General features: G+C 41.5%; 1 protein-coding gene across 2 annotated transcripts; it reads right to left on the bottom strand.

Moving 5' to 3' along the window:
- Position 1: 1 nt before the first annotated feature.
- Positions 2–20261, bottom strand: LOC133382945 (uncharacterized). Of its 2 annotated transcripts, none has more exons than XM_061622651.1 (24): positions 20184–20261; positions 19203–19275; positions 19042–19109; positions 18822–18914; positions 17733–17860; positions 15225–15371; positions 14900–14971; positions 13822–13989; positions 13630–13726; positions 13088–13305; positions 11909–12062; positions 10490–10698; positions 9832–9949; positions 8836–9041; positions 6548–6665; positions 6288–6454; positions 6096–6196; positions 5885–6018; positions 5746–5796; positions 5455–5638; positions 5251–5371; positions 4015–4108; positions 3750–3854; positions 2–128 (listed from the first exon to the last, which is right to left on the bottom strand). In XM_061622651.1, exons 2-23 carry the CDS (start codon positions 19229–19231, stop codon positions 3772–3774), a joined length of 2760 nt encoding a protein of 919 aa, XP_061478635.1. In that variant the 5' UTR covers positions 19232–19275; positions 20184–20261; the 3' UTR covers positions 2–128; positions 3750–3771. The 2 variants fall into 2 exon arrangements, with proteins under 2 accessions (XP_061478635.1, XP_061478636.1); XM_061622652.1 differs by lacking the exon at positions 20184–20261 and adding an exon at positions 19656–19674.
- Positions 20262–21160: the final 899 nt, after the last annotated feature.

Genomic DNA, 21160 nt, shown 5'->3' with positions numbered 1-21160 from the left:
ATTTTGCATCTCCTGCTTTTTATTTATGAAGTGTTGACAGTGGAAGCTAATGTGTACATTTTAATCAGTCCCAGGTAAGACACGGAAACAACAGGCCAGGCATGGCAAGTAGGATTGCATAGTTATATCTGGAAGAGAAAGGTAATATTTCGTTCGTCTCCTTACAAGGTAAATACATGTACCACACACTTGCCCTTGTGCACATTTTATTCTCACACAATTCAGCATTAGGCATTTAAAAAAAATTTTTTTTAGAGCAACCAGAGTTTGGAGTCAAGGACATTTTAGATGTTCTTGGTACTAGATTGGTTAACTGCTTGTGACAATTGGTTCAAGCTTCTAATTAGGCAGGTGTGGCTACATCAACTACCTTAATCTGTCTGATGGTGCTTCTGGATCCAGATAGAGAACAAGTGTCTTAGACTGTTGCTTAAAAGAGGAGTCGTCTGTGTCAGGACCAGCACCAAGCCTGAGGAGCAAAGTGCCATCCTTCCCCCAGCAGCCTGATGGGGCCACAATCATGGGTTGGTTTTTATGGTTTCAGAGTCTGGGAAGAGACTGTCACAATTCAGTGGACAACTAGGCATACCTAAATCATTTATTTGTTGGTTTATTTAATTTATTATTTGATTTATATGGCACCCTTCCTCCCAGCAGGAGCCTAGGGCGGCAAACAGAAACACTAAAAACACTTTAAAACATCATAAAACAGACATTAAAATACATTAAAACAAAACAACTTTAAAAACATTTTTTTAAAAGCTTTAAAAACATTTTTTAAAAGCTTTAAAAACATTTTTAAAGGGTTAAAATCATTAAAAAAAATAAAAAGCAATTCTAACACAGACACAGACTGGGATAGGTCTCAACTTAAAAGGCTTGTTAAAAGAGGAAAGTCTTCAAAAGGCACTGAAAAGATAACAGAGATGGCACCTGTCTAATTTTTAAGGGGAGGGAATTCCACAGGGTAGGTGCCACCACACTAAAGGTCTGTTTCCTATATTGTGCAGAACGAACCTCCTGATAAGATGGTATCTGCAGGAGGCCCTCACCTGCAAAGCGCAGTGATTGACTGGATATATAAGGGGTAAGACGGTCTTTCAGGAGGTTACCAGTGCGTGGACAACAGTTGTCGGGCTACCCCGATCCAGAAATGAAGCTGGTAAGAGGCACTCCTAGCCACGGAGGTCACCTGGGCGTCTAGCAACAAAGATGGATCTAGGAGCACCCCAGACTACGGACCTACTCTCAGAGGGAGTACAACCCCATCCAAAGTAGGCAACTGACCAGTTATCCAAACTTGGGAACCACCAACCTACAGCGCCTCCGTCTTGCTGGGATTCAGATTCAGTTTATTGGCCCTCATCCAGCCCACCACTGAGTCCAGGCAGCGGTCCAGGGCTTGCACGGCCTCTCCTGATTCAGATGTTACAGAGAAATAGAGCTGGGTATTGTCAGCATACTGCTGACACCTCGCCCCAAAGCTCCTGATGACTGCTCCCAAGGGCTTCACTAGATGTTAAACAGCATGGGCGACAAGGTGGTACCCTGCAGCACCGCACAGCACAATTGCCAGGGGGCCAAAAGACAATGACCCAATGCTATTCTCTGAGAGTGGCCCTGGAGATAGGATCAGAACCACTGTATAACAGTGCCTCCAATACCCATCTCACCAAGTCAGCCCAGAAGGATACCATGGTCAATGGTATCAAAAGCCGCTGAGAGATCAAGTAAGAGCAACAGGGTCGCACTCCCTGTCTTTCTCCCAATAAAGGTCATCCATCAGGGTAAGCAAGGCCGATTCAGTCCCATAACCAGGCCCGAACCCAGACTGGGATGGGTCAAGATACTCTGTTTCATCCAAGAGTACTTGCAACTGCTGCACCACAACCCTCTCAATCACCTTCCCTAAAAAGGGGGTATTTGCAACCGGTTGGTAGTTGTCACAAACCAATGGATCCAGCATGGGCATTTCAGGAGTGGTCAGATCACCGCCTCTTTTAAAACAGCTGGAACCACTCCCGCAATGATGCGTTGACCACTCCCTGGATTCACTCGGTCAGCCCCCCTCGTTAAGCTTTAATAAGCGAAGAAGGGCAAGGGTCGAGAGGACACGTTGCTGGCCGCATCATCGCAAGCACCTTGTCTAGGTCATCAGGCCACATCAACTGAAACCATTCCCAAGAAGTTGCAGCAGATGTTGCACTGGACACCTCACTGGGGACCACAGTAGATGTGGAGGGGGCATCAAGGCTGCTATGGAGGCGAGCAACTTTACCCTCAAAGTGCCTTGCAAACAATTCACAGTGGGCCTCTGAAGGGTCTAAAACTCCATTTCCTGGAGTTTATGTCAACAATATGGAAAAGCTCCACCAGATAGCTACTTGAGGATGCGATGGAGGCAGAGAAGTGGGCCTTCTTCGCTGCCCTCACCGCCACACAGGCATGGTTATGATGTTTTACTCATGCCGATCAGCCTCACAGCACGTCTTTTGCCACTTGCCCTCTAGCCGTCGTCCAGTTTGTTTCATTGCCCTTAGTTCACTGGTGTACCAAGGTGCAAGCTGGGCTCTACAATGCTGGAGAGGGTGCTCGGGGCAACTGTGACAAGAGCCTGATGTGCCTCGCTGTTCCACAGCATGACAAGGGCATCAACAAGGTCACCTGCTCTATCTACTGGGAACTCCCCCAGAGCATTCAGGAATCCAGTGGATTCTATTAGGCTCTGGGGGCAGACCATCTTAATCTGTCCACCACCCTGCAGGGAAGGATCGGAGCCGTAAGTCCAAACTTCACCAGGAAGTGATCTGACCATGACAATGGGGTGACATCCACCCCCCCATCTCCAGACCACCCCTTCCTCCATCTAGAGCAAAAACGAAGTTGAGGGTGTGCCCTGCCCTATGCGTCAGGCCAGTAACAACTTGAGACAGCCCCATGGTCATCATGGAGGCCATGAAGTCCCGAGCCGGAACACTAGAGGCAGCCTCAGCATGGACACTGAAATCACCCAACACTGTCGTTCTGGGCTCCTCCAACACCACAGCCGAGACTGCCTCTGCCAGCTCAGAGAAGCTGCCAAGCAACAGGGTGGATGGTGTCTCCTCAGCCCGACACCAGGTGCAGGCCCGCACAGCCAGCTCCAAGACAGAATGGTTTCCTGGCGGCAGAGATGGAAGTTCTGTAGACCACAGCAGCTCCTCCCCCCCCCCGTCCCTGCAGCCTGTGCTGGTGTTGCACCAAGTATCCAGGTGGGCAAAGTTGGGTCAGATCAACTCCTCCAATCTATCATCAATGGAACTTAACTGCATAAAATTGCAGCACTGTTTGGGGCCTAGACTATCATTTTAAGACTGAAGGCATTATTTCCTCCTGCATACACTGCACCTCTGTACAATCTTGCTATAATGCTCAGTGGTGAAACAAATGCTTTGCAAATAAAAAAGTCTCAGGTTCAATGCTCAGGATTTCCAGGGAGGGCTGGGAAAGGCTGAAACTCTGGCTGGCCACTTCCAGTCAGCGTAGATCACTGTTCTTCAACCTTTGGTACCCAGATGTCATTGGACTACAACTCTCATCATCCTTGGCCATTGGCTACATTGGCTGGGGTTGATGGGAGTTGTAGTCCAATATCTGGGGACCCAAGGTTGAAGAACATTAGTGTAGACAATACTGATGGAGCAGTGGTCCGATCCTGTATAAAAAAGGCAGCTTCTTATGTATATTGTTTATTCAGTTCCCAAACTTACTTTATATTTGTTGTGTGTTCAACTACTTAATTTGTCCGGGATGAATCAAGACTGGCCCCACCACTACATAACCATGGTGATTAGGGTGGATTTCAGAATGCTGATCTGAAATAGCACATGAAGTATTAGTCAAATATTCCTAGAATTAACAGGCAGATATTTAACAGGAAATTTGAAAAGAGCTGGCTGACCCAGCATTTTAAAACAGCAGTACACTTAATAATGGGATAAGACACAATAGATATTTCCCCAATGGTATACTAACCAAGCTTTCTTCCAGAGGAACACTGTTTACAGGGAAGGCCATTGCCGGGCAGATGAAAGCAAGTGCCAGCTATTACTGTGCAGTGGAAGTATACCTAGGAGGGAAGGAAAGTAAGAAAAGGATCCTTTTGTTAGGCAGAGCATTACAAGTAGTTGTGAAGTGCAACAAGTCATACCCAAATGTTCTCATTTGACAAGACATTTCCATGGAAGAAAATAGCCTTACTGCATTTTAAAACACACACACATTATTATAAAGAGAACTAGCTTTACTGAAGTGGGATTTTAGATTTTTTTTAAAAAAAAGCAATATACAAAGCTCTGGTATTTACAAAGTTGTTGCTTAAAAAACAGCACACTTCTGACCAGGGCTTGCATGAGAACAGTTTAGAGCAATCCAACACAACTGTGATGCATCCAGTCTAATTTACACAGACCACCAGCCAAGCTTTATGGTCCATCTCCTCCTGCTCTTGCATTCCAAGGAGGCATTACAGGATTTGAGTACTCTGCATTTGACTCAATGGGTCACAACTTGTGCAGGCCTGGTCTACGTTACTCAGAGCTTTAGAAGAAGGAAAACACTTCTTCAGACCTTCCTCTAATGTTCAGTAGCAAGCATACATGTTTTAGTTAGATGTTTGCATTGATGCTGCAGGGCTGCTTATTCTCTCCGCCTTGTGTGACATCATTTGCCCTGGCCCTTCTTATAGTTCTAGTGTCTCATGTGTGACATTTTCACCAGTTTTATTGAACTTCAGTGGGAGTCTGGCTTAAGTGGCTAGTACCATATAGAATGTAGAGAGCCGGTGTGGTGGCTAGAGTGTTGGCTAGGGACCTAGGCAACCAGGATTCAAATCACCGTTTGGCCATGAAACTCACTAGGTGACCTTGGGCCAGTCACTGTCTCTTAGCCTAATCAACCTCACAGGGTTGATGTGAGGATAAAATTGGGAGGGGAAGAACCATGTTTGTATGCACCTTGAGCTCATTGGAGGAAAGGTGGGATATAAATGTAATAAAATAATCTCAAAGTAGTTGAAATTTAAATACCACCCATCAGGTTACATGATCATGCACTTTCAACCCAATTAGTTTGTAGATCTTATGTGTAAAATTTGGTTGAGAATTTTCTAATTCTTAAAGTAAAACTCTGGCAATAGTGAACTCATTGCCTCAGCTATGGAAATCACACAATGCATATTTTCTAGTCCCATCTGTTTCACTTGGATTGCACCTCTCTCAGAGAAGGAGTCAGAATCCATATTCTCAGTCGTTTGAAGTGCTGGGGATATTTCACTCTGTCACTTTTAGTAACTGGAAAGAAGCTCACAGATCTGCTGCTTTTGTTCTTGCATCTGTTTGTGAGAAGGAATACCAAAGTCATTAGTCTATAAGCTTGAGCAAGGTAGTTATAAGACAGTTGTGCAGAGCTACTTGCCCATCTGTAATGATGTTCCACTGGGGAATGCTCCTGAACTCTTCAGTCCCAGACATCCAGCAATTATCCAAGTATAGTTCAACATCGGGAGCTTCATCTTTTAGTTCGACCTCAAGAAATATAGGCTCCCTTGAGCACCTGACAGCTGCTGAATGTGGCCCATAGAGCTCTGTAAAAGATTCATCTGCCCAGTGCAAGGGCAATAAAGAGGGTTTGGGTTTTTTTTACAAAAAGGATAAATTCACTTTTACGTCTAGTATTGCTTTTCTTTTCCCTTTGGGAGAATATTACCTTTAAACACATTTGAAAGGATATTCAGAACTTGTCTTGCTCTTCTAAGGCCTACAGGAGAAGAAAGTCTTTTACCAAAAAGAGGGAAAGGAATGCAGTTACATACTTCCACGTTTTTGCATATTACAAGATTGCATACTTGCCACATTTGACCTAGTCATCATTGTGCCATAGCCAAAAGGAAGAGGCGGTCTAGAAGAGGAGGAGGAGCCATAGAACATAGCGCTTTGCATTAGTGTCTCTTTGATTGGGTAGTAGCACAAGAGAGTTAGTCTGCAACAGAAAGGTACTTTTTAGTTCGTGGATACTTTTAAAAAGAATGAAACCAGCATTGGTTTAGTTACTTCTACCTGTATGCTGGATCTCTTGTGATAGTTGGTGGTCCTTGTTCTGGAAGAGTCTCTTTGTCAAAGGATATTTCGTTTTCATAAATAAGGTGTTCATCTTCAAACTGTCAGGGAAAATAGTTTCAGGTCCAACATGCTTGAGAACAGGACACCTTTCCTCTTTCCTTCTCTACACCCTGCATCCAATTTACTTACCCTTAGTGAAGTGCCACAAGTAGAAACATGAAACTGGAAGAAGGCTTGTTCCTGCGTAAACTCTTTAGGCTTACAGGTGCTGTCCTTCAGCCTTGTTTTGCCCATGTCAATGGCTGGAACCGTCTTCATGAGAGCAGATACAGCTATTGTTCCATTAGGGTAGCACACTGAAAGACCCAAGACAATGCATTAGATCACAAAACATCTCCCTCATGTAGATAATCTTCTCAACTGGTAATCTGGAATGGAATACAGCTCACCTATGAATTGTGAGGGGTGAAAACTGCATCTAACAGAGAAGATATCCAGAATCTCCAGAGTGTTTGTTTTCTTCAGAACAAGATCAAATCTAGCCTGGATTCTTTCAAATGACACTTCCTTTAAAAATCATGAAAAGCATATCTATAAGACTAACTTTTCATTTTAAAATCTTAGTACTACTAAAGGGCCAAGAATTTGAGTCATCATCTGACCAACTAAAGCCATTTAAAAACCCATCATCAGTTAAAACCCTTATGATGAATCAACTATGACTTCTTTAAAAAGGTAATACTCCTAGTTTATACAATCTTGTACAATCTTTTCAGACTCTGCCTAGAACCTATGTACAGAGAAAGGAGTGACAGCACCACATTACCGTCCCTACCATCTTCTATGGCACTGGCCACAACCCCTTGACATCCATGCTTTGATGCAGCTACTTGCATAGAGATAGCGTATGCGTGATGCATAGGCTTTCCCACTGCAGATGGCTGTACTAGTGTGTAGACATCTAGGAATGCCGTTAGTGCCATGAAGGTTGCCAGGGATGGGAACTGCAATGCGGCCCTAGTGCTCGGTTCTATGCCTGGCAAATGCCTGAAAATGGCCAATATATTTTCCCCTAAATAATATAACATATGTTCACTAATCTTGGTAGGGTAATTATGTTAATGTCGGCCAGCACCATACTGTTGGGATGTGGCAGACTTTGGCTCAAAGCCTTCTGAATATCTAATTTTGCTGCAGCGGAATGTTCTCTCATCCCAGAGGAGGGAGCTGTGGATGCAAAACAAAAGAGTATTTAGAAAGAAAGACAGAAAAAAAAAAAACCACAAGAATTTGGGAATAGCAGAAAGAGCCATCGAGAAGAGAGAAAACAAAGGACAGCCAGTGGGGGCCTAGTTCCAACTTCTAGCCTACACCTTGCAGCTGGTCTACAGCAAGCCAGCAAGTGACAGATTGGAGGCTTAGAGTTACATCCAGCCAGGAGCCCTATAGTATGCTGGAAGTTCAGGAGTGTAGATACCTGTCCATCAGCTTCAATTTAATCTTCCTTTTACATGTTTTATCCAACTTTGATTAGAGCATCAGTGACTGTTTATTTTGATCCTCCATTTTTTATTAAATAAATCCTGTTCTTTTAGCTATGTCAGTCATGTGAAATGATTATAGTTCTCAAGGAGGGTCTTGGGTTTAGAAGCTAGACCTTCTCTCATACCATGTTTGCATTAGTTGCCTACTAGTAATTGAACCCACCATTTTAGGTAACAGAAGCTGGTAGGCTGGAGGTGCTGGTAGTTGATCCCAAGTCACTGCAGTTATCATTCTCCCTTATTCAGGCCTCCCCTCCTCCAACTGTCAACAGACATTCCCTCAGACCAGCTCAGTGAGAGAGATCAGAAGCTGGACTCATTACATCAGCATTGCTGAAAACCAGCTCCATCAGGCACCTCCTACTCCTGAACTATTTCTATGACAGCTGATCATTACAAGAACCACTGTTTAAAGAATTGGTGCCTGAGTTTGCTTTTTCCATTTCCCTCCTTGCCCCTTGCCCCATGTGTCATGTTTTTATTTAGATTGTAAGCCTATGGGCAAGGACTGTCTTGTATCAACTGATCGCTGATTGGCTGGAGTGGGATACAAATACAATCTATCATCATCATCCCACTTCATCTATGAAGCCAGGTCTCTTAATTCCCTCCCAGTTCCTGCGTTGTGGGGGAGTGGGGTTAGAGCAGGGGGGGAGTGGGGTTAGAGCAGGGGGGGAGTGGGGTTAGAGCAGGGGGGGAGTGGGGTTAGAGCAGGGGGGAGCCTGTGAACATCCAGATGATGTTGGACTACCTCTCCCACTGCCCCCAACAGTTGGCCATGACAAAATCCAACAACAACTGGAGGGCTGCTGGCTCCCCATCTTACCAGTAGTTCCCATGCTCCCCGCCCCCCGGACCACTTAATGTTTTTTTCTGCCTGTTGTACCAATTGTCTTGTGTTGTGCTAGATGCTGTATTTTTTTAATTGTATCTTTATTGCTTCTTTTCTTACGCTGTATTTTGCTGTATTGCGGTTTGCATTCCATAGACTTCAAGTTAATATAAAAAAATACAAGAAAAAAGCAATAAAAATACAATCAAGTATCAATATGAATATTTAATGTAGACAGGTCACAGATCACCTGAATGAAGCTTGTGGACCACTGGTCGTCTACAGACCACAGTTTGGGAACCCCTGCCTTATATAGTTCCAGTTTACTAGCTTTTCAACCAATTAAGGTAAGGAAACGTACCTCATAAATAATCCCAACAGTAAAGAGAGGTACTTGCAATACTAGATGAGTAGCATTGGTAGTTACAAGATACCCATCTGCAAGGGTGGTGGCCTGACTTAGAGGCTTATTGCCTACATATAGGCTCCAGTATTGGTAGAGACCCACAATCGGAACAGCTAAATACATGTTCTCTTTGTCACAGTACCCAATGCCTTCTGGTAGTTCTGTGGAGAGAAAAGAAAGTTATAAAGTAGATGTTAAAATAAGCTATACAAAAGGTATCCCATCCCATTTCAAGAGGGCTTTGCAGGTGTTTCAAACATTAGAAACTGCCCTTCAGTTGGGAACTTTTAAGGTCTTCATTTGGTTGCCAATACAAAGACTATATATCAGGGACAGTATATATCAGGGACAGGGAACCTTGTGCCCTATAGATGTTGTTGGACTCCCTGTTTCCCCAGCTAGCATGTCCAGTGGTCAGGGATAATGGGAGTCATAGTCCCCCAACATCCAGAAGGGGACAGATTCTCCACATTCATCTGCATAAGTGGTCTTCCAACTGGTGGTTCATTACAAAATTCTGGATTGCATCCCAGACGGCTTATATTAAAAGGTACCACCTCTGTTAAAAGAACATAACAAAAAAATATGGAGGAGCCATATGGAGCGAGAAAAAAGGACGTAAACTCTTTGTTTCAAGTTAGGATTGATAGTGGACACAGAAACTAAAGGATGGAGACTACTATGATACAGTTTTTGAACTGTGTCCAAATATTGTGTGTAAGTAGTATTTACTTCTCCTTTGGAGAAAGGGACCTATTTAAGACATGCCATGAGAGTTTAAAAAGAAAACAGACAACATATATTCAGACAGTCTACTGGCTCATCTGCTCAGTTTCACACTGATTTAATTGCTCCCAGTGATTTATATCTTTGGGAGTTGTCTAGCTATCATGCATACAATCTAATCTAGCCATTCACAAGTTATTTTGTTAGTACTGCTGCACAACTTACCAACATCTGCAATTATGCATTCTATGTCAGCAGGATGGTCATACAGCTTCAGTTCAGGACCCACATTCAGAATGTAGTTCACATGGAGATGATATTTAGTTTCATTTTTGTTTACATACTTATGTTTTATAAAACCATGAAGAGAGAATTTGACAGCATTAGCTTGATCAAAAAGAATTTTCAGGACAATATTCTTTTGATCACATGTTATGCCAAAATCACTTTGTATGACAGCAGAAAGATCTCCAGTGCCACACATTTCTCTCCGCCCCTCCCCCCAAATTCTAGGTACATCACCCCTCACATCAGTTTTCAACACCACTTCTCCTTTGTGGCTACTTCACTATAAGAGGAAGGCTAGATGCTAAAAAGCACAAGATCAGACTTAAGCATCAAGCTGAAGCAAATATATTCTAATACCCTCATTACCTTGAGAGGTCAAGGCACAGAAGCACATGCATATTTGTGAAAATCAAGTTAATGATATCAATATTTCCATGGTTAGAGTATGTTTAGTTCCTTCCTTAGGTTCAGTAAAATACATGCATAAGGAGTCTTAAGTAGCTTTTATATCCAATGTTAACAGTAGCTTAGACACCAAGTGTGTACAATGCCTGCCCTTGCAAGATGTCATGTATAGGATCCCCAGCTGCCTTACCTCTTTTAAGACATTGCGATCATCAAAAGGTACTACCAAATTAAAGCCTACTGTTCCATTGGGGAAGGGAGTGTCAGAGATCTTGTAGCCCTTTTGCTCTGCTTCCATATAGGATAAAGGTTCCTCTCCTATTTTAAGTGCTAGCAGAGTAACATCCGGAAGGAAGACTCCCAAGGTTACATCAAACAGTCGTGTTTCTGGAACAGTGTCTGTTTAGACAAAAAACATTTTGTCATGGTAAAGTCATGAACATTAGAACAGTGTTCTTCAACCTTGGGTCCTCGGGTGTTGGACTACAACTCCCATCATCCCCAACCAACAACATCTGGTGACTGAAGGTTAAGGATGTAAGAAGGATTGATTTTCTTTCTGCCCCATATTTATCACACACACAGTGCTGTTTTTGTTCCACTGCAGTTCTGCTTCCTACAAAAAACTACATTATTTGCCTTCCTGTCTTCTATGGCAAAATGTTATGTAATTAAGCAAACTATGTTATTCCATACCATTCCTATAATTCATTTCAGTGCAAAGGAAACAATGCAAAATGGGGAAAAACATCAATTATGTATTGTTACATATTGTTATGTATCATTTTCGGACTGAAAATAGTAACAGTGAATACTGATCATATTCACTGGATTGATTTCCATTCCAGACATGGGATGAATGAATGAACAGCAGCAATTTCCACTCCCATTTCCATCAGAATTCTGACATCCCTAACTTAAGGTTGAAAAACACTGCATTAGTACAGTTTGTTTTCAGAAATCTTCTATAGTGGTCTACATTTTGAAAATAAATTCAAAGCAGAATTTACGAGCAAGAAGCTAACCCCAATTTAGGAATATGATTGAAAAAAACACCATGTCTCTGTAAACTGATCTACATGTCTTCTGTAAGTAGACGATGGAAGTCACAACTGTGAGCCACACACAAGAACTGGTAGGATCAGAGAAATGGCTCCTGAACACTTCCAATGGGGAAGAAAAAGGTTTCTTTAAAAATCAATGTTCTGCCTAGGAAGCACATTATTGGATGCATTCTACAGAGGAACCCTCGGTCTCAACTTGTTCAAAAGTGGAAAGTCAGAAACCTCTCACTCCAACATGACCCTTCACACCAGACCACTTTTCTTCACTTTTGAGACTGAAAAACTACAGGTAATGTTTGCTTCCTCCCACATATCATCTTTGAATCAAGATTAGGACCCATGGCTAGATGATTAGGACCCAACTAATAGATTAGATCTTTAATAAAACCCATAAAAGAACCATCAATCTCTTAAGAAAAAAACCTTCAAAGTATGTTATCAGTAAGGCACAACTTTTTATAGTGGCGCGGAAACAGCTACATTGTTTTACTTTTAACTAAAAAGTAGATCATTTTTAGTTCTGCTTCTTAACCACACAAACTTACTATTGACTACTCTTGGTATTCGAGGCATGAATGGTGTAGTGATTGGCTTAATCACAGTGTACTTGGTCAGGTGCCAATCTGTATCTGTCCAGGTATGCTCCAATAATAAGTCAATGCTGTAGGTCACCCCATGGACACCATTGAATACAGTACTCTACGAGAGGAAAAAAGCCACTAGGTACAGATGAAGCAGTCAAACATTGGAACTCAAATATACAGGGCTTATATCTTGCCACACTCTGTTTTGCGGTACTTAAATGCATCCTGTACCAATTAACAGAAGTTTAATACTTGGTAGAGTATGTTTATGTATTGGGCTTGAAAGCTCGACCCATCCAGAAGGCTCAGAACAGGTGACAGTACTAATCATGTCACACTATTCCTGGCCAAAAGCCAATTTGAATAAAGATACATTACACTGCTTCAGAACAGTCTACAGGCTCAAAATTATCTAGAAGAAGGGCATTCCAAAGTTACGGAGCAGCTACCAAGAATGCCTCTGCACATCTTTTTAAAGACAATGCAAAGATTTGTTGCTTAGATATATCCAAAAGCGTGCAGGTCAAACCTATTAGGGATTTCTCAGGTATGATGGGTACAGCCATTTGAGGTGCTATAGCAGCCTTTCCTAACCAGTGTGCCTCCAGATGTTGTTGAACCCCAACTCCCATCAGCCTCAGTCAGCATTGCCAATGGTCAGGAAATATGGGAGTTGTGGTCCAACAACATCTGGAGGCACACTGGTTGGGAAAGGCTGCTCTATAGGGCATCATTGGCACCAGGAGTTGAGCTTTGATGGCAATATGAAGTTAGCACAAGCACTTGAATTTTTATATCATGTGCTCTTAGTGCCTCCATTCCATCAGACGTCAGGCTACAATGTTGTACAGAAACATTTCAAGGGTCCAGTTCACACTCTTCTCCAGTGTATCATGGGGCCTCAGGGAGTTCACATACATATGCAGAACAAATGTTGGGAGCTCATAAGCTAGACCTGTCCTATTCCAGCTGAGTTGATTAAGAGACTGAAATATCTGCATGCAAAGCAAACAAGCAGTTTTGCTTTGCTGCAGTGTTATTCATTCATTAACAGCTGACTGAATCAATGGAAACATGCATTGCATTTTAGAACACTATTGGCCTGCTTCTGTATTCTACTTTTTAATAGGAAAAAATTACCTTTAATCTGCCCCCAGATGCTCCAATTGGGATAGTTATTCCAATGTGTGTGTTGTTGCGCTGCAGTATATAGTTGAACTTCTCTGGATTCTCTATTCTTTGTCCATCAACTGCCATTGATATTCTAAGGGATGTAAAGGTGGCTTCTTGAAGGACCAATCTAGGGATTATACTTGGCACAGTCCATATTATGGCAGTATCTGTAAAACTGGTACCATCTGTTGATTTATAGAATGAATAAGATTCATGTCTTTGCTTGGCAAAATCAAGAGGCAAATTTCCACATTATAGTTAGCGGGTAATATTGTTATACTTATGAATCGCCTTGCTACACCACCTGTGCACAAGCTAGCCAAACCTCATTTTAGGATCTGGTACTCAAGCATGCAAATTTTTATTCAGTCTTACAAAGCAGGCATAACACTCAACTTGTAGTAGGTCCTGGTTGTATTAGCATTCCTGCAATAGTTTCCCCAGAAGGATCAGATCATATTGGACTGTATGAATAAACTAGGCATTTTTAGAGTAAGAGAAGTACTTACCAATTGGGCATGACACTGTGGTGTCAATCAGCAAAAGCAGCCATCTTTGCTTGTACATGGAAGTGGAGCTGACTGTGCTCATAGTGACTCCATTAACCTATGGAAAATGTTTGGTAATTTTTTTTATTAGTCCAGCTGAAATATGAGACCTATTTGAACAATACCACCTTCTATCTTGCAGGCATAACTCACCACTGAACGTTCAGTTTCGTTTGTGGAGTATGGAGACCGGAGGAACACTCTTGCCAGTGTATTATTGAAACTGTAGCCTAGCTTGTCAGCAGCACTCACCACTGTTGTCTTTCTCCCTGAAGGAGAATAGAACATCAGCTGCCATATCTGATACACAACCTTTTGTGCCTATAGGAGGAAAATGAATAGGTTGATAAGCATTTTCAAGCTGCTTAAGCTTTGTAGAAACAGAAGTTCACTGAACAAGCATATATAATTTCCCATCTTCATGAGATATGACACACTTTTAAATAACATTATGTAAGGTCTACAAATATTCAGCCAGCCATAAAACCCACCAGTACTCATGAGCCAGATACATTTTCTCAGAACACAGTCCAAATGAACAACCAACCAGTTCTGTACTAGCAAAAAGTGATGGGTACTTTCATGGCTGGGTTTGCAGTGGCTTAGATTTTGGTACGCAAGAGACAAAAGACATAGGCTACTGTCTAGTTATGGGTACAGATGCATCATGCAGAATAGAGACATTTCTTTCACTGAGCATTTTGCCATCAGGGGACGGTGGATGCTAACTAACAGGCAAGGAAGTGTCTCACAAGACCTTTTGACCACAGTCACCTTAATGTACCTGAAAGTCACATCCACCTGAAGGCAGTGTGCCTTGGAAGCTGACTGACTGAAAACCTTCAGGTTTTAGGAGAAGCAATGCCATGGTCAGAGTTGATACGATTTAATTCAGTAGACAAAATAGCAGACTTTGATCAGTAAGACATGAGTTCAAACACCTACTCGGTCATAGAGTCACTAGATGACTGAGTCAGTAATTCTTCTTCAGCTTAACTTACCTTGCTGGGTGTTGGTTGCAAGGATAAAGTGTTAACACAACACCCCCCACCCATATAGAAGCCATCTAGGCATTAAGCAGCATATAGCTAAAATAGTTTAGAGAGTTTTCATTTGATTTTAACTGGATTTAAACAATTTGTTTTGTTTTTAAATTGTCATAAGCCAACTTGGGAGCATTTCTTGCCATGAAAAGTGGGTATTTAACAAATAAATACTATTTCCTTCCTACCTCAGGCAAAGCCGACATCCATTCTGCAGTCTCATCATCTGAAATCACAGGGACATCACTCTTCACTGATACCTTGAAATAAGATTAGGTTTCTTTCAACAGAAATGCAAGGGATTATGAGGTCTGAATTTGTTCAGTTCCCTCCTGGCACATTCCTTATTTTAGGGAACTTAACACTTCCAATACTTTTATTTGTTTTATAAAGGAGAAAGGTTGTTTGGAAGCTTCCTCATCTGCTCAAATCCTACATGCAGCAGGATTATCAGTAGCAGAGAAAGGGCTACAACTCATTCTCTCTTAACAGGCATGTTGAACCATTTCTTACCTCCATGTAATTGTCTTCACACAAAATTTCCCTTGGAGCCCATGGAATGTAGGAGCAACGCATGGGGTGTTGGTAAGTTGTAGCTGCCCTCATGTCTTGGAATAATGACACTTTGATGTTGATACTTAGAAAGAACTTTTCATCCATCTGCAATCATTTAGGATACGGTTTGGAGGAAACACTGAATTTAGCAATAGAAATTCATCTACCCCAAGTACTTAGTAAAGCCAGAGTTAAGATCTATGCAAGTATTTAATATTGATTGTGCTATTGTAGTTTACATCTGCATGCAGTAGGGGATAGCATCCAAGCACTATTGAGTCTATGTACATTTTGTCACTCAGTGCAGTCAGCAGACGACGACAAAGCTCCATTTTATTATGCTTCTTGTTCTTTTACAAAACCCAAACATGTGCTTTACACAGAGCATCCAACATAGCTGATTCAGAATTAACTCAGTTTAACGGTAGCATAAGTTAACCCTGAGTTGTTTTGTTATTGCTTCCACAACTGTGGCCCTTCATTAACATATCCTCCCTGCCCCCATTTCCCCCATTATTCTTTGGAGCTAGTTCATATCTTTCTATTAGCAGCCAACACAAGTATGTGGGGGTTCACATGCCTTTTTGATGTGTGAGCAGCAGAACATATACAAGTGATTCCTGTAAGAAAATGCTGCAGTGTGGCATGCTCCTGTTCAGTGTTCCAGCCAACCATCTATGCCCTCTTCCAGGAAACTCCATTCCATTCCACTCTTCCTAGTTCTCTTTTTTTCAGAATTATGTCTACTGAGCACACTCGGTCCACATTGTTATTTATCTCCTTGCTTTTTTCCCTGATACACGCACCTCTGCAAACCTTGGGGTTTCTCTGGGTCTGCCGATTTCTCCCTCCTGCATTGGTTTATGCAATTTTGGCTACATAAGGACCAGCACTCAACTGAGTTTGAAAAAACTAGAACACGTATTTTTATTCTGCTTTTCAGCACATGCAGTTTCACAGTGATCAGCTGGACCTAGCCCTAGGAAGTGTAGAGGACTGGGGTCCACAAAGATTTTCATCAAGTTGTCAACGGCACCCATGAGTTTTAAGTAGGCTTTAGTCTCTTCCCTGGGTGAAGACAGACTCCTTCCCATTGCTATGCTGTAAATCCAAGGGAAACCTTCACAAGGTACCTCACCAAAGACTCCTGAATAAGCTTAGCAGTTATGGAATAAGAAGAGAGGTCCTCTTGTGGATCAGGAATTGGTTAAGTGGTAGGAAGCAGAGAACAGGAATAACTGACAGTCCTCCCAATGTAGGGCTGAAGAAAGTGGAGTCCCCCAAGGATTGGGACCTGTGCTTTTTAACTTGTTCATGAATGACCTAGAGTTAAATGACCAAACGACCTAGAGGGGTGAGCAGTAAGGTGGCCAATTTGCTGATGATACTAAATTGTTCAGGGTTGCAAAAAGGGATTGTGAAGAACTCCAAAAGGACCTCTTCAAACTGAGTGAACGGGTGTAAAATGGCAAATACAATTCAATGTAAACAAGGGTAAAGTTATGCATATTGGAGCAAAAACCCTTAATTTCATGTGTATGATCATGGGGTCTGAAATAGCAGGGACTGACCAGGAATGAGACCTTGGAGTCGTAGTGGATAGCTCAATAGGTTCCTTTCAGATTGTCAATAGTATTTTGTCGAAGGGATTCAAGCACATCTAGGACACTTGGGTTTGCACAATTAAAGTGGATTAAAACACTGTCACTTTGGCACAACAAATCCATTTTAAAAAGTGCCAGTGTGGTCTAGTGGTTAGAGTGTTGGACTAGGACTTTGGAGACTAGGGTTCACATCCCTAACTCAGCCATGAAGCTCACTGGGTAATCTTGGGCCACTCACTGCATCTCAGCCTAACCTATCTCACAGGGTTGTTGCAGGGATTAAATGAGGACAGGGAGAACTATGTACGCCACCTTGAGCTCCTTGGAGAAAAGGCGAGATATAAATGTGATGAATAAAATAAATAAGAAGTGTGGGATAAATGAATGATTAATGGGAACACATATGAACACCCCAGAAACAAATCATGCTCAGTGCTCAAATGCTCAATGAAGACTGTCAAATGCTCAATGAAGGCTAGACATTGCTTCCCGTAAGCTTTGTGCAAATAAATAAGGGTGAATGCTCAATAAACAGGTGGCCTGGAGGAGCCCCCCAGCTGGGTAGGAGAAATCCAACAGTATTGGAAAATGACATCCAGATTCTGCTTCTCTTTCTCTACCACCCACCCTCCTTTGTGCTAGGACCAAAAGCAGCTACCTCAGTGTAAAACCAAATATTCAATTTCAAGAGAGCAGTTCTAAAAATCAGGAGTCCCTACCACAATTCTCAAAAGTAACATATATCCCCACATAATACTTTGTTTAGCTCTGGTAAGATGCACTGAATAGTAATGTTGCACATTAGCCTTTCCTGTGCTACTGTTTTTGACATTATGGCTATCAAAGAATTATGTGGCCTCACCTCGTTTATAACATGACAACCAAGGAAAGAAGCCCGGAAGATAGTATTACCCCACACATCATTTGACAGGACATAGCCACAACGAGCTTCAAGCTTCTTTTCAAGCAGGATTAAAACACCAGAGGGATCTACAGACACATAACAGAGTGTTAACTGCTCTGTGGAGATACTACTTGTTTACTCTGGTGAAACATTTCAACATCACAATTGCAAACATAACACCATCTTGAGAGACTTCCACAGGAGCTTAGAGCTCATTGTCTTCCCCAACATTTCACAACATTATATACTACTTAAAAATAGCCTTGAAACGCAGCATTTGTACCACGTCTTCCTGGTTGTAAGTGTGTATTTTTAGACACCTTACAGTTGTAGCAGAGTTTTGTCATTGCCAGTCTTAATCCAGCAGTTTTTGGAAATGGCAGAAAGTTTTAAAATGATGGATTATGAATCCAACCACCTCACTTTCCATCAGAATATTTAAAGAAACATTGAATGACAGATGTAAACACAAACAATCTTAGTTGACAGACATGGGTACACCTATCCTTTATGGCTCAACTGTTATTACAACGGAACTGCCAGGCTTGCATTTTTATTTATATAACAAAATTTATATAACTGTTTGATTGTAAAAAAAACCCTGTAAGTGGTTTAACAAGAACATTTTTATATATTCTAAAAAATATATATACTAGTTTTCCAGCCAACAGTAGGAACTTCATCACAATCAAGATAACTCAGTAACACCAGTTTAGACCTTGACCGTTAACAGTTTTACATTCAAAAGCTCCTTATTTCATGGCTTTCTCAGGTATTTATTAGATTTATTTCTGTAAGAAGGTCTAGAAATAAGTGTAAATGTATTCAGATGATAAATTTGTTCAGGTTAAAGCAACTAATTCCTCGGTTGAAGAAACCCAGGTCCTCTCAAACACTTTAATTGGACTACAGTCAGATACAAACTTCCTTCAAAGTAAGCCCCATTGATTGCAGCAGAATGATACTTCTAAAGGAACATATACACAGGGTCAGGCTGCAAGTATGAAGAGATACCCTATTTATATTTTCCCATTGATTACAACTTACCAATTATTTCTACTATGAAGAACTTGTCCTGAAGAAAGAACTTATCCAGCTTCACCCAAAATATACTAGAGAAACAGGTACTTTCTATAAAACCTAAAAAGGGATTAAAAGAGATCACTTACAGTAATAATATACTGGTCATACAACACCAGTACATAATTTTAAGTCCTCCAACAGCCATAGTTAATAAGGCAGGCAGCAACTAAGTATTTTCACCAACCTGGGGGCATAAATGTTTGTTGAGTCCTTCCTATGCCAGATTGGATCATGAAAAACAGAAATAACATTCTAAAAATAAGAGAGAGAAATGAACCACGTAAACAGATCGGACAAAAATGAGGAGACAAGAAAGAAGGGACTCAAAAACATATGCTACTTTACCTGCAGAGTAGTTTTTCCACAAGCTCCATGCTGTCAAAGGATTGTAGCTCAAGCAACCGAAGCTCATCTAGTTCTTTTTAGAGATTAATTCTTCATTAACACAAAACAGGCTACAAATAACTGACAAATGTTTAAAAAGTAAAAGTATAAAGACTCCCTTTTATAAAGAAAAAAAATTATCCCACCACTTCTCTGAATTAGAGACAGGTGCTTGAGCAGCAATTGCTAATCACTGGAAGGGATTTTGTTGATCTGTATGGAATCCCATGTGGGTCTTTTGGACCAAAATCCTGAGTGTCCTTCTTAGCAAGTAAAATCCACTAAATTACTTCTGGGTAAACACACTTAAATTCAGGGATTATTAACAGAGCTGCCTCCCTCCTGTAATTTTGATAACACTAAAATGCAGAAATTAAATAGATAAAGCTTTCCCCATAATTTTTCTTGCCTTACCATAAAAAACTTCACCTGCTAAGTTAAAGGTACCCAATATTAAAGGGACAGGAGCAAGCAACCCAGCTCACTGTTCCTCATAGGAAGTGTGAGGTTGGTTCCATTTGACCAGTAGCTTTAAAGCACAGAAGAGGTCAGCTGTAGCCTTTAGCCATGTGGATGAACCCAGCTTTACCATTCCTCTGCTTTGTGGTATTTCTGAGATGATATAAATTAACCACAAGTAATAGGATTTACTTCTCAATAAACACACAAAGCTGCAAATCACAATTCTAACCAGCTTGATCTATTCATGTTTACTCTGAAGTAAGTCCAACTGAGTTCAGTTGAATTTACTCCCAGGTAAACATGCATAGGATTGCAGTCTTACTTGAGAGTAAGCCATATTGAATGGCCCTTACTTCTGAGTAAACGTGTTTAAGCTTCCACTATTATGCTGCAATTCTAAATGTACCTGCAAAGAGTTACTTAACTCCTACTGAATTCAGAGAATTTACATGTGTTTAGAACTGGGATATAAATAAGTACCTTCTGCTTTTTTGTCATCTGGATCTTCCCTGTGTAATTCTATGTTCTCTGAATCCACAGTATGATTTCAAATGCTAATATGTTGCAATGTGGTACTCAAGGACCTTTGTCCTAATGTAGCACATGCTATTTATAGGTCTGTCTGAAAACAGGAAAAGGTACAAATAAATGAACCTATGTAATTAGGGATTTTTTAAACATGCACACAACAAAACCACTTTGGGTATTATTTTTTTTGTCCTTTCATGTTTGTGATCACTACCCTGAACAATGGAACTTCATGGTTTTTCCCCCTATATGAAAATATAAAACATCTTGCTTGGGCTGCTTCTTTTTCTTTTCTTTTTTTGTAATATAAAATAGTTGTTTCATTTTAAAAACAAAAAGCTGGCCTGATCTAACTAAATACCAGTCCTGTGTCCATAATGAGTTACTATTAATATGTGGGAAAGGCAATTGTCCAAAGCCAGCGTAATGTCAAATAACTGGCAGGAGCATGCATTTTATTGCCTAAAAGTGACAAATAAAAATGTCAGGATTACAAAAACAATATTCGTTGGATGAGTAATGGTCCATATAGATGTTTCTTACATCTGTACAGCTGGTATAGCACAGTGGGAAGGAGAGCCTGGCTGGGAGTCCAGAATCTGTGAGTTCAAATCCCTGCTTGTGTCTCCTGGGTGTCAAGGGCCAGCTAACGATCCCTTCCACAGTGAGTGGCTCAGGAGCAGAGCTTGGAAAAGTTACTTTTTTGAACTACAACTCCCATCAGCCTAAGCCAGCATGGCCACTGGATTGCGCTTATGGGAGATGTAGTTCAAAAAAGTAACTTTTCCAAGCTCTGCTCAGGAGTTATGTGTCCTGCCACCTGTGCAGCCGTGGGCAAGCTGCATAGTCCCAAGGAGCTCAGTTGCCCCCAGCTGGCAGTTGCAGACAAGAAAGAGGCTGGCTTGTGCAGCTGTGGCAAGCTGAGCAGG

The sequence above is a fragment of the Rhineura floridana genome, chromosome 4 (assembly GCF_030035675.1).
Source record: "Rhineura floridana isolate rRhiFlo1 chromosome 4, rRhiFlo1.hap2, whole genome shotgun sequence".
Classification (NCBI taxonomy): Eukaryota; Metazoa; Chordata; class Lepidosauria; order Squamata; family Rhineuridae; genus Rhineura; species Rhineura floridana.
The sequence above is the reverse complement of the archived record's forward strand: the minus strand, read 5'-3'. Positions and strand labels throughout refer to the sequence as shown.

Bases quoted from the DNA above. Each gene is read 5' to 3' on its own strand.
- LOC133382945 (XM_061622651.1), bottom strand. From the start codon at position 19,231: ATGGAGCTTGTGGAAAAACTACTCTGCAG. The intron at 6,197-6,287 runs GTAAGTAAATTG...TTTCCCTGACAG, and splicing joins CTTGTGGCACTTCACTAAGG to TTTGAAGATGAACACCTTAT. The intron at 3,855-4,014 runs GTTAGTATACCA...GTGCTATTTCAG, and splicing joins TTCCTCTGGAAGAAAGCTTG to ATCAGCATTCTGAAATCCAC.